Below are 14591 nucleotides of genomic sequence, written 5' to 3' on the forward strand. Positions count from 1 at the left end.
AACTCAGGCTAACATGAAGGACAAGGTGCAAAGTCAATGGGACGCGCCTGATCGGCCACTCGGAGCAAAACCTATTCTGCCCAAGGAACACACAGTATTGCCTGGAAGAAGGCTGTTGAGGGAAAGGCTTTTCTTTCTGTCCTTTCCCTGTTGCCTCTGCTCATTTCAGTACTTCTCCCACCTGCTTTTAATTTGCTTTTTGCTACAATCAGCACAAGCGCCCTTCTTCTTCTATGCAGCTTTCAGTTTTCCCCTTGTATTCAGCTCTACCTGCAAACGCCTCTTCCTCCTGGCCAAGCTCTCAAATCTACCTGGTCTCCTTACTGTGAAAACATATCTTCATCTGATCTGTAGCTGCATTACCTCTGTACCAACACCAAGGATAAAAAGGTTTCTATACAGAAGTGCATGTGCATTATACAAACCTAGATGGTACAAGGGCTGGGGAGAATCACAGCAAAAAAGAGGTGATGGGAGTGATGGAGCACAGAGCAAGCACAGACACCTGAGATGCTGCCATCATGGTGGGCATTAAAAAGTGCATTCAGGGTAGGGGCAGGTCATAGAAAGGACAAAGGGGAAGATGTTGCAGAAGAGAATGTGAGCAATGTAGTATCCAAGGCAGCATGGAGACAGTGCAAAATAGAACAAAAATGCATAGAAGAAAGAGCATCGAAGAAAGGAAGAGAACACTATTGTTATCTTTAGTTTTCTTCTTGCTTGAGAAAACAGATATGGAAAGGTTTGTTTGATCTCCCCATTCAGTTCCCATCAGAAGATATGAAGGGCCCCAGCCAAAAGCCAGATGTTTTGTTTCCAGTTTCATTCAACAAGGTCTGCATAATAGACGAGGAAAAACTTTACCGGCCTACCCATCTTGCCCTTCTTCCCAGGAACTCCAGGGATCCCCTGCAAGGAAAACACACAGAGAAAGAAGAAAAATAATAGGTCTGGTTGAGAAAGCAAACAGGCAACCACCAATACAAACCAAAACTAGAAGAGAAAGGGGAATGCAAACCAGGCTAATGACTGCGGCATTGTTCAGGAATCAAAATGTCAGCTACTTGCAGTCAGCTGCGAGAGCAGAAGACAATTAACCTTCACCCATTAGCTATAGCCCTCCCTGAGGACACGCAGGCAACATCCACACCCAGGGCAAGAGGCTGGAGCTGTGCTTAGCAGGAGCAGTCATTAAGCTACTGGTCTGGAAGCGACTGAAGGCCACCGCGAAGGCACTCGCTGGAGAACTTGTGTTTGTGTTTCTTATTTAGTTATACAAGCATTAAATCAGCCACTCTAGAGCACAGGGTAGTCCCCTCCCAGGCAGGCACACACACACGCTCACTCCCACACGCTCCCAGACCTCGCTTCTTTCTGGAGCTTCCATTGGAGGGACAAAGAGCTGGAATAAAACAGTCTTCATCGTACAATGACCTTCCTTAGGAGCTCTTGCAGGGGGAAAAGGGGGTACTTGGATGGGTTGAGGTCAGGCAAGTGGAGGGATATGGGAGAGAAGAGCAAAAAAGCAAAGGGAGGTCCTGCAAAGCTCTGAATATGTGGGTTTGCAGAAGGCTTGATGAAAAGGGTGGAGGGAAGGGAGGACACATGGGAACAGCAGCCACAGCTGCCCATCCGCAGGCCCCAGTCTTGGCTGCCCAACCTGATGTAACTGGAAGGAAAGGCATTGTCAGAAAGCCCCAACCACTGCCGCTTCCAAGAGCCAGGCTCTTTCCAGACATCTCTAGTTGGACAGTCAAAATGCTGGGATGCTGTGGCTGGGATGTTACTCCTGTGGGAGCAGGGAATTTCCATGTACATTCTTACCCCTGCCCCATCCCATGAAGATAAATCAGTAAGGAGGAAGAGGAAGGCAGGTTTTTAAGTGAAGAAAAAACTCTCCTCTCTACTCAAGTGAGGTGTGATGACCCTCTCTGAAGCATATTTTTTCCTGAGCTGAATGTCAATATTATACAGAGACATAGGTCTTCATGCAAGGGTAGAAACAGGCTAAAGAAGGCATGATAAAACATTAGGGATGCTCTCCTTTTCCCTCCAGAACAAGGGACAGAGAACGTCACAACAGGATCTGAAGAACTGTATTCAAGCAAGTTTTTCTTCACAAAATACTCACTCGTTCTCCATCAGCCCCTGGTAGCCCAAATAGTCCTGGGAGACCAATGTAGCCCTAAAGAAAAGAGGAAACAAGTAGTCAAATACATTTCTCCCATAGCAACCAGTCAGTCTGTCTTTCCTGAACAGCACAGCATCCTCCAGCGTTGGTCAATGGCAGCCGTGATGAAATAAACCTTGAGGCAAGTGTATATGCCCATGGACTGCATGGTGCTGGCTTCCACGATGTAGTCCAAGGGCACATACCCTCACACCAGGGATCATGAGGATTCCAGGCAGGGAGAGGCCAGCAAGAAGAAACCTTACCTGGGCTGGCACTAAGTGTACCTGGGGGAAACAGAGCTTGGATCAAGGTTAGCATGAGCGATAGCAGAAGTAATCCACATGCCTGCACCTCCTTGCATGTCTCCAAGGGTTCTTTCCCTGCCTTGGGGACTCGTTCCCAATTGTGTTGTGAAAGTGTCCTGTTGTACCAAGCCCTTTCTGCTTGTCTTCTACCACATGGTGGTGGCACACTGCAGCCCTTTCTCATGCAAACACCACCACTTCCTGGATTCAATGCTGTTGACCCTCCAATGCTCTGTTGCACCACCAAGACCTGCTGCAAACACTGTCAACCCAAGCACCAAGGCTGGGACTAGGCAGAAAGAGGCTGAACGTGCCACATCAGGCTCTTTGGATCAGTGTACGAGGCTCAGCCTGTACATACAGACCCTCAGACACCCTACTAATGAAGCCTCCTTTGCACCAACATGTTTCACACAAAATCTGCTCCTTCCACACTCATCGTTTTCAAATATGTGGCCCTGGGATCCTGCTCAGACAAGACACGCTGCATCCAATGCCACATTTCCCTTCCCTTCAACAATTGAAGCCTTGTGTTTAATCCTCTCTGCTCAGCAGTTAGTACAAAGTTACCTTGTGTGCTGGTCCTTTGCAAAGAACTAATTTCTGCCAAACATGCAGAATCAAAAGGAAGCGAATGTCAGCAGGGAGCCCCCTCAGTGGCACCTTTCTGTTACAGGAGCCAAGTGTTAACACTGATTTTCTCTCATCTTTCTTTCTCCATCATCACTACTTCTCCTACTGTCAACCCCACCAAAACTTTTCACCACTCCCTTTAGGTGGTGTTTCCTTTGGGGATAATACCTAGCTGGGAAATATGGCTGCATTAAAATGGTGCTGTCTGCCTTTGCCTCCTGAACGCCAAGGAAAACCACATAACTCCTGAACTACTGTCTGCAGGAGATAACAAAGAGAGGTAGGGGGTGGAGAGGAGCCCACAGTCGGTTCCCTGAATCCACAAATGCTGATATCCCATTTAGTACCCAGTTGTGATTGACTGCAGCTCAACTGAGAAATGGCTTTCTTGAGTAGCTATGAATATTTCTGTCCTCAGCACTCAGGGTGCAAAGTGGAAAATAGCTTTCAAGCCTCACATGCTGCACATCCACCATGTGGTAATTACATGAGGTGCTGGTTAGGCCATTGAAATAGAGGAGAACTTCACCACTGGCAGAAGTGAGGTGAGCAATCTCTGCTATCACAGAATCGTTAGGGTTGGAAAGGACCTTAAGATCATCTAGTTCCAACCCTATCTGAGATCTCCCTCTCTCCTGCAGGACACTGAACATGCCACCTCCCTTCCCAGCTCACAGGTAGCTACAGGGTCAGCATTTGTTTATTCCTTGCAGTTTTCCTAGTGATGGAAGCCAGCTGCTTGAATTTACTGCATACAGAGACAGCATCATGTTAGAGAAATGGGGGATTTTATTGGGTCTGAATCTCGTTGTGAATTGATAATTGCAGGAAAAGAACAAATGTGGTTAATGAGAACCTTCAGTGGTAAAAAAGAAAATAAAAGTAATCCTTTGCAGTGGGAATGAACGTCCAGCAATTCAATCTGATGAGCAAACCCAGGCAGAACAGGGATGCTGTTTGTATTTGCACATGGCTTCAAGATGCTGGCTTGCTATTCGGCATGATATAAATCACTCCCAAACCCAGGACTATACCCAAAAGAGCCCATATTCAGCGTGGTCAAAGACCGCTGAACCACACTTATTGAAATTAAAGAGGCCTTTGGGAGATGGGGCTTGCAGAAAGGCCAGGCTTTGGTCTTTGGTAGGAATTTGTATGCCATTCTTTCCTCTCCTGTAATGTAAGCTCTGACTTTATATCATCAGCACTTTAATCTCGGCGCATTCCATGTTTAATATAAAAAATGGAGCAACGGTTCAATAAACAAGCCGTGCATGGTTCAAACCCTCAGAATCCAACAAATAAAACCAAATAGTTTCAGGATTGCAAAATTAAGCATAAGGTTTCTTGAGAAGCATTTGGTAAAAACAAGTAGAGAAAAGACAATGAAAGGCTGCTTACCCGACTGCCTTTTGGGCCAGCTTCCCCTATGGGGCCAGGTAAACCCTAGAACAGAAGGGGAAAAAAGAGACAAATGTGGACAGGCTTTAACTTAACCCATCGAGCAGTGCCAAATCCCCAGCACCGTCCCTGTGTGGTTCTGCTTTCAGTGCCGAGTCCAGGGCATAGCAACAAAGGAGAAAATAAGGACAAAATATACAAATAACAAATCTCCCATTGTTGAGGAGCTGGGACTCTGCAGAACCTGAGACTGCTACACATAGTGAGCCTTCCCCGGGGCTGAAGTGCAGATTTCTGATCAAAAAGCCTAATGCAGCAGGGTGCACAGAGCTTGTGTTACACTTGAGATGCGATGGACAGTGATGCTCTGTACACAACAGCCCTCGATTCATTTTCCTGCCTAACTGAACACATGTAAAGCCAATCACAAATGTATTTCAATACCTGTTTAGGGAACACAGGCCCTGGTGCACTGAGAAAACATCTCTAATTCCTACAGCCTAGAAAGTCACTTAGCAGTGTGAGTAGTGCAATATCTCTAACCTCCTGCAGCATCAACAGCTATGGAAAGAGTTGAAAATACATTCCCCATTCTACGTCAATTGCTGTTCATTTAAAGTGCTGTGGAAATAAACCCTGTAAAAATGCATAATGGATTTTCATGTTTATTGTCTTCTAGCAAGTTTCCAGGTCAATTTTTTTTCTAGTTCCAAATGTTGTTGGGCTTTTTTGGAAGGGAAAATAGAAAAAGGAGAGGCTTAGTCTATATTTTCTGTAGCTGGCAGCAGTGTACACACCGCCTGGGATGTGAAAGTCAGGTTGTGCTCTTTCCTGGCTCTTGTATGGTTGCCAAAGATTTCAGCCACGGGGGTGAGGTTCACAGTCCTGCCTATGGGTTGCAAATCAAAGCAGAGCCAAGCTCTCTTTCCCATACTGCTGCAGAGCCAGCAGAGCTGACAGGAGTAACAAGTAGTAAAATCTCAGTAAAGTAAACAGTTCGGATGCTGGGTACACATTTCAGATAGGCTCAAAAAGCTGCCTTAAGAAAAAGACACTTTCCTGACCCAAAGCACATTTTAAGAAAGCACTTTTGTTCTTCATATGTCAATGGCAAAGGTTTCACTCTGCTTATCAGATGGGCAGAAGGCTGCTGTGAATTGCATTCATTAACCCTGATGTCCAAAATAGCTTGGACCTCTTCTTATTAGCCATCTAACACACCTTCACACCTAGGAGCTTCTTTGACATGCAAATCTCTGAGACCCTTTCAGAGTATGAATGGAGCATTTAGTCAGGTGCATAAAGCTCTTTATCCAGTTCTACCACCTGCACTCTCCAGTGTGCTAAGCAAGGTATCCATCTGATTGTCAGTTTAAAATGGATCATTCATTATTGATAGTCTAAGACAGGGGGATGCAGGCATGTTCTGTGCATATACATCATGTTTAGTCCAATAACCTGCTTACATAGGAACTCATGACAAGCCTGATAGACTCATGACAGACTGCTTGGGGTCTCTGACACCTGCCTAACATCTTAACATAGATTTAATGTGGCAAAATCCAACATTAATGTGTCCATTATAGAAAACAAGGACAAACTCTCTTCACTGTGCAATGTTACAGGGCAAAGTCTTCTTGCCATTTAGGGTCTTACAATTCTTTCCTCTCAATTTCTTCCTACTACTCAGCATCTTACATCAGTGAGAAATAACGTGTCCAAATCTTCCTCCATTTTCCTTTGAAAGCAAAGGCTTGGTTTTCTTTCATCATCTTTTTTTTTTTTTGCAGCTGGAGATATGATCTTTATATGTATTTATGGTTTATACATTTATTATATGTATCTGTATATGTATATATGATTATGCTACTGAACTGTAGTCGTGAGAGTTCATCTAAACCATTTCTTCCAGTAATACACCTTTTTCTGTCCCAGATTTCTAACCTGTCCAACATCAAATGCAAAATGTGCCTAATACTTAGGCGTATTCCAGATGTCTGCACTGTCTATAGTGGGGCATGTATTTAGCAGGGCATACATTTAGCTACCTGCACACCCAAATCCCTAGTCTGTGCACAGCATGATGAGATTTACTGCACCTGCCTGCCAGGATAACCTTTGGCTCCTGGACTTCCATCTGGTCCTCGTTCGCCCTTTGGGAAGAGAAAGAGAAGGCACATTAGGTAAGGGGGGTGTCACACTTGGGAAGTCTTTTTAGCTGCTTCATTCTCTGAATGAAAGGGGGGAAAGGAGGATGGAATGGATTAACCTGGTGCAAATTTGTAGAGAGGAAGAAAATATTAAGGGTAAACAACAAGATAAATTAATGAGGAGGGGGAAGCACACAGAAGCCAAGTCAATAGGGTCCATGCATTAAGCAAGCGTTGCTATTCCTCCTTCTCCCTCCATCTGCAGTAAAAGCAGCAGATAGTTTTAAACAAGGAGGCTAAGAGAAGGTGTAAGGCTGCATCTATATCTGGCATATGGAACCGTTTTACTGGTGGGGAAACACTGCCAAAATTCTTCAGAACTAAATGGATTCATGTATAATATCCTTTAACATCACCGCTAACAGGGCCTGCTATTCATTGCCTTTTTTTTATTCCTGAACTGCAAACATTAGACTTAACCAAATAGAGAGGGGGGAGAAAAGGGGAGAACGGGAATGGGCTTTGGGAGAGCAATTACATGTTAGTACTTAATACGATGTGGTTAGTAAACTCCAGGTGAAGTCAATGTAAAAGGAAAAATAAAGGGGGAGTAGGGAGCTGGTGTTTCTTCCACCACCACGTGCACTTAACATTGGTTGAGCAATGAAAATGAGAAATCAAATAGAAACTCCAAGGTAGCCTCCTCCCAGCCTGCTGGTGCTTGGTCAGTGTATGTGTGCAGCTGGAGTGCACTGCATATCCCTGTGTCTTAGGCTGCCCTGGGAAGGAGCTGGCTGGCCACACCAAGCAGGCTGTACAGCATCCAAATTAGCTTCAGAGTCAGCAAATCCCTCCCTCTCTCTAAAGGTTCAGTGATGGAAAGTGGGAAGACTCACCTGGTCTCCAGGATGACCTGGCGGTCCAGGGTAGCCTTTATATCCCTGTTGAAATAGGATGGAAGAGATGAAGAAAAAATATAAGAATAATAATAAAATAATCTGGTTTTGGTTTGAATTTCTGCAGGTTTTGGTTTGAGGTTTCTTTTGCAGTTCTAAGGAGAAGCAGGCTTCTAGATATGGGATAGCACTGCACAATCACACACACTTTTACAGTGCTGCTTTGTGCTTGCATCACCCAAACCCTGCAGGTGTTCCCAGACTGCTGCAACAAAACGTGGTGGCAGCAACAACCTGCACTCACTGGGGTCTGGCCTGGTGGTTACTCAAGGGCTGGCTCCATGAACACACTTAAAAGTAGTATCTACACTCAGATCAGTCTATTTGTAATCTACACCTTCAGCAAAGCCATCAGGAAACCACAGGCTTGTGGGCTGGGGTTTGGGCAAGTGGGGGGACTACACAACATGAGCCGCTCCCATTGCTGAGCACTCACTTATGCTTAAGGACTTGAAATGCCATAGAAAACTCCAAAATAACCATTTACTATCATGGAAAACTTCAGGTTGTTTTTCCAGCTTGGATTTGTCTAGCTTCCAGCTTTTCTAATCTAATTATTACAAGGTACGAGACAATCCAGAGTCCTTCATTATGAAGTTACCTAAAATGGTGAGCATCTGTCTCTTGACCTGCTCTCTCTGCTGGATTAATGAGAAGGAGTTTCCTAGTCTAGCTTGCTAGCTGGCAAGCACTGCAGGCTTCAAATCATTCTCACAGGTCTTCCATAAACCTGCTTCAGGACAAAAGCGGCCTGTTCAGCTGCAGACTGATCACTGTGTATTTGAAGAGTTTGTTTTCTCCAGGATTTACCTAGAGCTCTTTTCAAACACTGAGTAAATCCTGCAAGTGACAGGCACTTCAGGCACATTTTTTTGCCCCCATCTCCTTTATTATCTTGCTTCAGCTATTTAAAACAAATTAATTTCTATCAAGTGGAGTCGGAGCAGATGAGATGAAATTTGGCTACAGTTTAGCTGGGTTACTAGGAGGATTTATAAACAAAAAGGGGCAGAAAATTTAACTTGAAACAAACGGTGAGAGAAAATAAACAAGAAACAATCCTTGCAGAAATAGCAGGATGCTTCCAGGGTGGGTTACAACTGCTTGTTGTAACTCAGTCTCTGCTACTCACTGTCCCCAGCCAGGGCTTCCAGCCACATTGACTGTCTGTGAGACCCTCAGGGGAGCATCGCCCTGCTCTGGAAGCCACAACCAACCCCTGCTTTGGCCAAGGGCTTGGCCTTTTGCTTCTCTCACCAGATGAACCCAGGCCTGTTTCTGCTCTCAAGTCCACACCTCTTCTTAATGGCTTTTTTATCCTTCCCATGAGCTAGTGTAGACCCACAGCCTAAGGCTCTGCTGGCGGAGGGATGCGATGCTCACAGCCATCCCGGCTGCTGCCCACTCCCCTCTGCATTCCTTCTTGCTCATAATTCAGACATTTTGGCTTGGAAAAACATTGATTCCCTTTTCACCAGTTCTCTCCTGCTTGACCTTGCTGATGTATCATGGTCTGCTCTTTTGACTGAGCTGCACCTCTTAAGGAGGTGGTGGCTGACCTGAAAGACCGTATGGCTACTGGATGGCTCTTATGTGAACCACCTTGAAGGTCTTTTATCTGTATTTCAGACACTGGCTCCTAATTGGAAGTGCCTCAGCAGTTCCTGGAGCAGGACCAGCCGACGGGACTCCCTGCCCCTCTCCAGGAATCTGCTCCATGAGATCCTTTCTCTCCCTGGCTCCTTGACAGGGGCTCAGCATCAGAAAGGAGGAAGGATGCTCCACCCTGGTTGAGTGTCTGGTCTGAAGGTGAAGGCATGTTGTGAAGGTCCAGACCCACCCAGTACTGGTATTAGCCATCTCTGGAGCGTCGACCAGCAGAGTGTTGTGCAGACAGAGAGCATCTGTTCTGGCCCTCTGCTCACCTCTTCTAGAGAGAGCTGCCAACAGAAACAGCCCCGGATTCAGCATCTCCAGACATGCCCTGGGATTTAGCACAGAGCCCATAGGGTTGCCTCTGTCCAGCTCCTCCAGCCACAGCCTGGAGCAAGAACTGCCTTTGTCTCCAGGCAGCTGGAACACCTTTTTCCATGGATACAAATACTTAGAGATGTCTGCTCCCTCCACTGATAAGAAAGAGGTGCCCAGCTTGGCTGCTCTGAATCCTTCTGTTCTGACTGGGATCCTGCAGCAAAGGTATTAGATGATAGCCCCTGGAGGTGCTCACAGCATGTCCTGACCTAAAGTTTGCACCAAACACTGCATTGCTATCTTTCTAATAGTAAGTAACTGACACTTAAGATAAATATGGAGACACTCTACTAGTGTTGCATCCTTTTAAATATCCCAAGCAGAAATACAGGCTGGGTGGAGGATGGATTGTGAGCAGCCCAGAGATGCCCCATCCCTGGCAGTGTTCAAGGCCAGATTGGATGTGACTTGGAGCAACCTGCTCTAGTGGAAGGTGTCCCTGCCCATGGCAGGGGGTTGGAACTGGATGAGCTTTAAGGTTCCTCCCAACCCAAACCATTCTAGGATTCCATGAACTATATATATCATGAGCTCTGGGAAGCTTTGAATGTGTGTTTCTTCATAGTATCCTGCCATTATTTCTGTCTCAGGTTAATTATAGCAAGGAGAAAACTAAAAAGCTTGTGAATGCTAAAGCTGGCTGCAACATGGAAGTATTTACCTGCTAAAATCCTCTTCAAATAGCACTAAAATGACAGGGCAGAGGGTATGAAAACAACTGCTTTTTCTCTTTTATCCAGACACTTCCTGATGATTACAGGGTGCTCAACACAAAAGGCTGTGATTCAGAAAGGAAATTGCACTCCAGTGAAGGATTTACTCATCTGTGGTGATATTTATAATCTACTCTCTCCTAGCTAAAAAGGATTATCCTACACTTTGATAGGAAATGTGAAGAGTAAAGAGGCCAGCGAGTGAAATCTGCATGACAGAATGTGTTTTGGAGCACTGACCAATTCCCAGCTGTCTTTACTCTCTTGAGTGACTTAAACAGAGCTTTTTCTCTCTTACTGCTGCTGTCTTCTATGATCCTCTGCTTTGCTACAACCATTTTTCTCCTCCGGAGCATTTGAGGCTGGGAGCAATCGCACAGCAGTTTGCAGCCCCCAACCAAAACTCAAAGCCCACAGACACCTCACAGGCACCGAAGGGGACAGCCAAGTCCCACCACCATTCCCAAAACGCAAAAGCAACTCTTTGTGTGGAGAGGATGAGAATTACATCTGCTGCTTGAATGCAGTTCCATATACTCGGAAGATGGGTGCAGGCAAAATAAGGTCCGCATTCACCCTGTGCTGTGAGCTGCGCTATCCAAAACCATATGCTGCTTGCTTGTGGTTCCAACTCATGCTGCTGAGCCAGTTGTTTCATTTAGTGGGAAAAGTATTTTATTCCCCCTTGTGAAATATTTTGCCTGTTTCAAAGTTCCTACATGGCGTTTTCAGATCAAAGCCCTTCGAGCTCTTTTCACATGGGGTGAGCAGGAGGGATGTCCATTTCCAAGGCGTTGCTGGTTTCTGGTAGCCAAGATGCTTTGCCCACCATCAGCCAAACACCAGCATATTTTCACTGGGACAATGCCAGCAGGGAATCCAGATTAAAAAAAAAAAAGGATATTTTTCCAAACATTTCTCCAACAGCTGTAAAGTTTTTCTTAATGCAGGATTCTAATAAAAGCCAGGTTACACCAAAGCCGCTGCCAGAACAGTGCTACTGGGAGGTGGGGTTTTCTTTAAGCTGCACCAAAGGAAAAGATTCAGCATCCAAATTGCTCATTGCTTGAGGAAACAGAAGCATACCCCTTCCTTTGCCCTGTCTTGAGGGAGCCGAAATCAGATGTAAAGGCCATGTGCTGGACTCAGGAATGTTTGTTCTATCTCCTGTTCCTTCTCTGCTTTTTCCACTATGGGTCTTTGCGCTCCTGACGTTGCATTTTGCTGATCATAACCACAAGGTTTTGGTTTATGAGCTGTCACAGCAGGAAAATGGCATTCTTTTCACCCTATTTGTTAGAACCCTCTGTGACAGCAAAAGATCAGTAATTAATCACTCTGCTGCTCCTGGTTCCACACAGCACCCCAAGAATGACCAGCCGTGGGAACAGAAAAACGAACCCAGACCCCACTCTTTGCAACGTGACTCTGATAGAAAGCATACAACAAACAATCAAGGAGAGGGAGTGTTTCTTTCAGCATCCTCCGCACCTTCTTTCTCTCCCCAGAGGCTTAAAACACACCCAAGTAGGTGTTTGCGTGCAGCTCATTGGCCTGAGGATCAGCGTATCTTCAATGGCCCACTGACTGATGAAGTAATTGAAACAAGATGCTCATTTTAAGTGTTCAGCTTAGCTATGCTTGTTGGGGACTCATGTCCACTGAACCCAACTATTAAACAGCTCCCTGCAATAGAACCACCTTCCAAAAACCAACCTACCAACACAGCCTGGAACTGGAAGGACAGATGAAATATCCTTGGTATGTAAAAGAGGTGAGCTCAGGGTATGGATTGCTAAAGGTATTGCTGTGCAGACTTGAACATATGAATGCAAGCACACACACTGCTGCAATATGAAGGCAGGGATGGATCTTGTGCTCTACCTCTACATATCCTTTTCTAGGCATACGTATGTTGTTGGTGTTGTTAATGATGTTCAATGGAAGTAAATAAAGTAAAACCTGGCTAGTGCTGTCAGCCTCCAAGAAAAACAGAGGGAAGGAATACAGGTATTTTTTGAAATGAACTTTACCACGAAAGACAGTCAACGTTTCGATGGAACACCTAAACCTGTTCTGAACCCAGCCTCTGAGCACTGATCTTAGCTGTAGATCCATTTAGTTATCATGTTGCCTGAACCAGACCTAAATTCAGCTTGCTGGTGAAGACCCATGATGAAGAAGGAACAGATATCCGGGTCCAGAATTGCATTTCATAGTCTTGCTGACACAACCTTTAGGCTATGTTCCAGTTTATAGACCTATGGAACAGGCATGAGACCTCTTTGCTGGGTTCTAGGACTTAACTACATCTTTTAGGCAGAGTTAGAGAAGAAAAATTAAACATAAAGATACTGCTCTAATTCACTAGGAAAGAATACTCTTACCTTTCTACCAGGTGGTCCAGGGAACCCAGCCAAACCGGGTAAGCCCACATCTCCCTGTAGGAAGTAAGCTGAATTAGTTTTTCAGCATGATTATCTATGCCTAGCATATGGTAACTGAAATTATCTGCTGACAGGAGCACCCAACATTGGTATTTCTGATTCTAATTACAATGCTTCAAAACCTGACTGGGTAAGCAGCTCAGATTTAAACAACAACTCTATTAACTAGCTCATATAAATCATAATCCCAGTTAACTAATGGCAGCTGCTGCTGGACTCCAGTTTTTTGCCAGCAGAATGAATAATGCTTTTCCCCCCCAATGATCTCATTCAGTCACATGCTCCATTCACCTTTTGATAGACATTTAAATCACCAAGGCAAGAAAATGTCTTATTTTAAATGCAATAAGAACAACAGGTACCTCCTGCCAAATCCTGTGATTTGCTCACACTCTGCTAGTGCACTGTCTCAGCCCACGGTTCCAATGCAGGTGATGAGGTAACTATTTAACCTGCCTATATGACATGGATTGAACCTTTGTGGCCTATGCTTTTGGAAAGGGATTGCATCACATCCCAGCTGGCATACCCAAATCATCATAGGAGTGGGTAAGTGCATTGCTGTGAGACCTCTCTAACATCCAACCCGTTTGCACGAGCCCCTTTTGGCCTCCTCTGATTAGGATCAAAACCTCCTTCAGAGTGTCTAATCCTCTGCTGTGCCTGCTTACTAAATAAGCATTTGGAGTATCTAGCCCCAAAATTAGGCATCACTCCAAACTCCTGCTGGAAACTCCTTGTTTCTATTACTGCTAACAGGAATAAAAGCCTTGTTAACACGAGCTAAAAGTGATCTGGATGTCTCCCTTTCTTACACTGAGCATGCTTGTGAGAAAACAGTTCCAGACTGCGGGTGGATGATTTCCATGCGATGCCATTCCCATGTAAGTGTAATGGGAATTTCAAAAGGCGTCTCGTGCTGTTAAGTTAAAAGCATCGTTTCAGGCTGAGCCTTCCAAGTGTTTTCTAGCGTCACCCTCCGTCTTGCATCTCTGTGGCTTGCTGTGCTTCACAGAGGCATCTGGTTTCAAACGAAGGGCTCAAGTTCTTCATGGCTGATGCTTTCTATTAGCTGTGCATTTATAGCAAGGCTTATGATGAAAGGAAGAGAACCAGGCTTCTTGCCCTGGACGTGAGTTATGAAGTATTGTGCAGGCACACCACTGAAGGAACTAATTGAGGTGGATGCTGTGGAGCCATGATCACTCTACTCTTCATTTCTAGACTTCTGTGAGGCCTTGTTGCCTCAGTAAAAACTGCTCAGCTGTGAAACAGCAAAGATGGGAGCTGTAACTTACTGAAAAGAATTAGCAGAACTCTGATCCTTAGCAATTACTAAATCCAGCAACCAGTTACACTTCCAGTTGTGTGCTCTGCATTGATTTGAGTAGACCTTGGTGGGAAGACCCCTGGTTATCATAAAGAAGGGACCATTCGCTGGCAATGCAATAGTCTGGGAAGCCTCCCATTCTCTACCAGTGGGACAGCAAGGCTGCTCTCCCAGTGGTGGCCTGCTGTGGGCTGTGTATGTGACCTAGGGCAAACCAGGCTTCTCTCAGCTCCTTGGCACGAGCATCATTTCCTTTGCATTCAAGGTTTTTATTACCGCAGCCGCATGCCCAGATCTGTCTCTATCTCACACGGGCTGGTCTAAATACTTCAGTGGCCACTTTCCTGCAGCGTCTGGGACATCAGTTTGGGCTGCAGATTGTGGATAAAATGGATAAACACTTGGAGAACAAGAAGTTGTGGAAGCAGGCACTTCAGTGCGCTGTGCTCAAT

General features: G+C 45.3%; 1 protein-coding gene across 1 annotated transcript in view; it reads right to left on the bottom strand.

Moving 5' to 3' along the window:
- Window positions 1-807: 807 nt before the first annotated feature.
- LOC104405237 (collagen alpha-1(XXVII) chain-like) overlaps window positions 808-14591 on the bottom strand; it is a 36452-nt gene continuing 22668 nt past the window's right edge. Inside the window, exons 5-10 of the mRNA XM_010013889.1 lie at window positions 12750-12803; window positions 7559-7603; window positions 6612-6665; window positions 4513-4557; window positions 2132-2185; window positions 808-909 (exon numbers count right to left, since the gene is read on the bottom strand). Of these exons, the coding sequence (XP_010012191.1) occupies window positions 823-909; window positions 2132-2185; window positions 4513-4557; window positions 6612-6665; window positions 7559-7603; window positions 12750-12803 (339 nt within the window). The 3' untranslated portion in view covers window positions 808-822. The remainder of the gene's footprint in view (window positions 910-2131; window positions 2186-4512; window positions 4558-6611; window positions 6666-7558; window positions 7604-12749; window positions 12804-14591) is intronic.

Source organism: Nestor notabilis, unplaced genomic scaffold, assembly GCF_000696875.1.
Source record: "Nestor notabilis isolate BGI_N333 unplaced genomic scaffold, ASM69687v1 scaffold33640, whole genome shotgun sequence".
NCBI lineage: Eukaryota > Metazoa > Chordata > Aves > Psittaciformes > Psittacidae > Nestor > Nestor notabilis.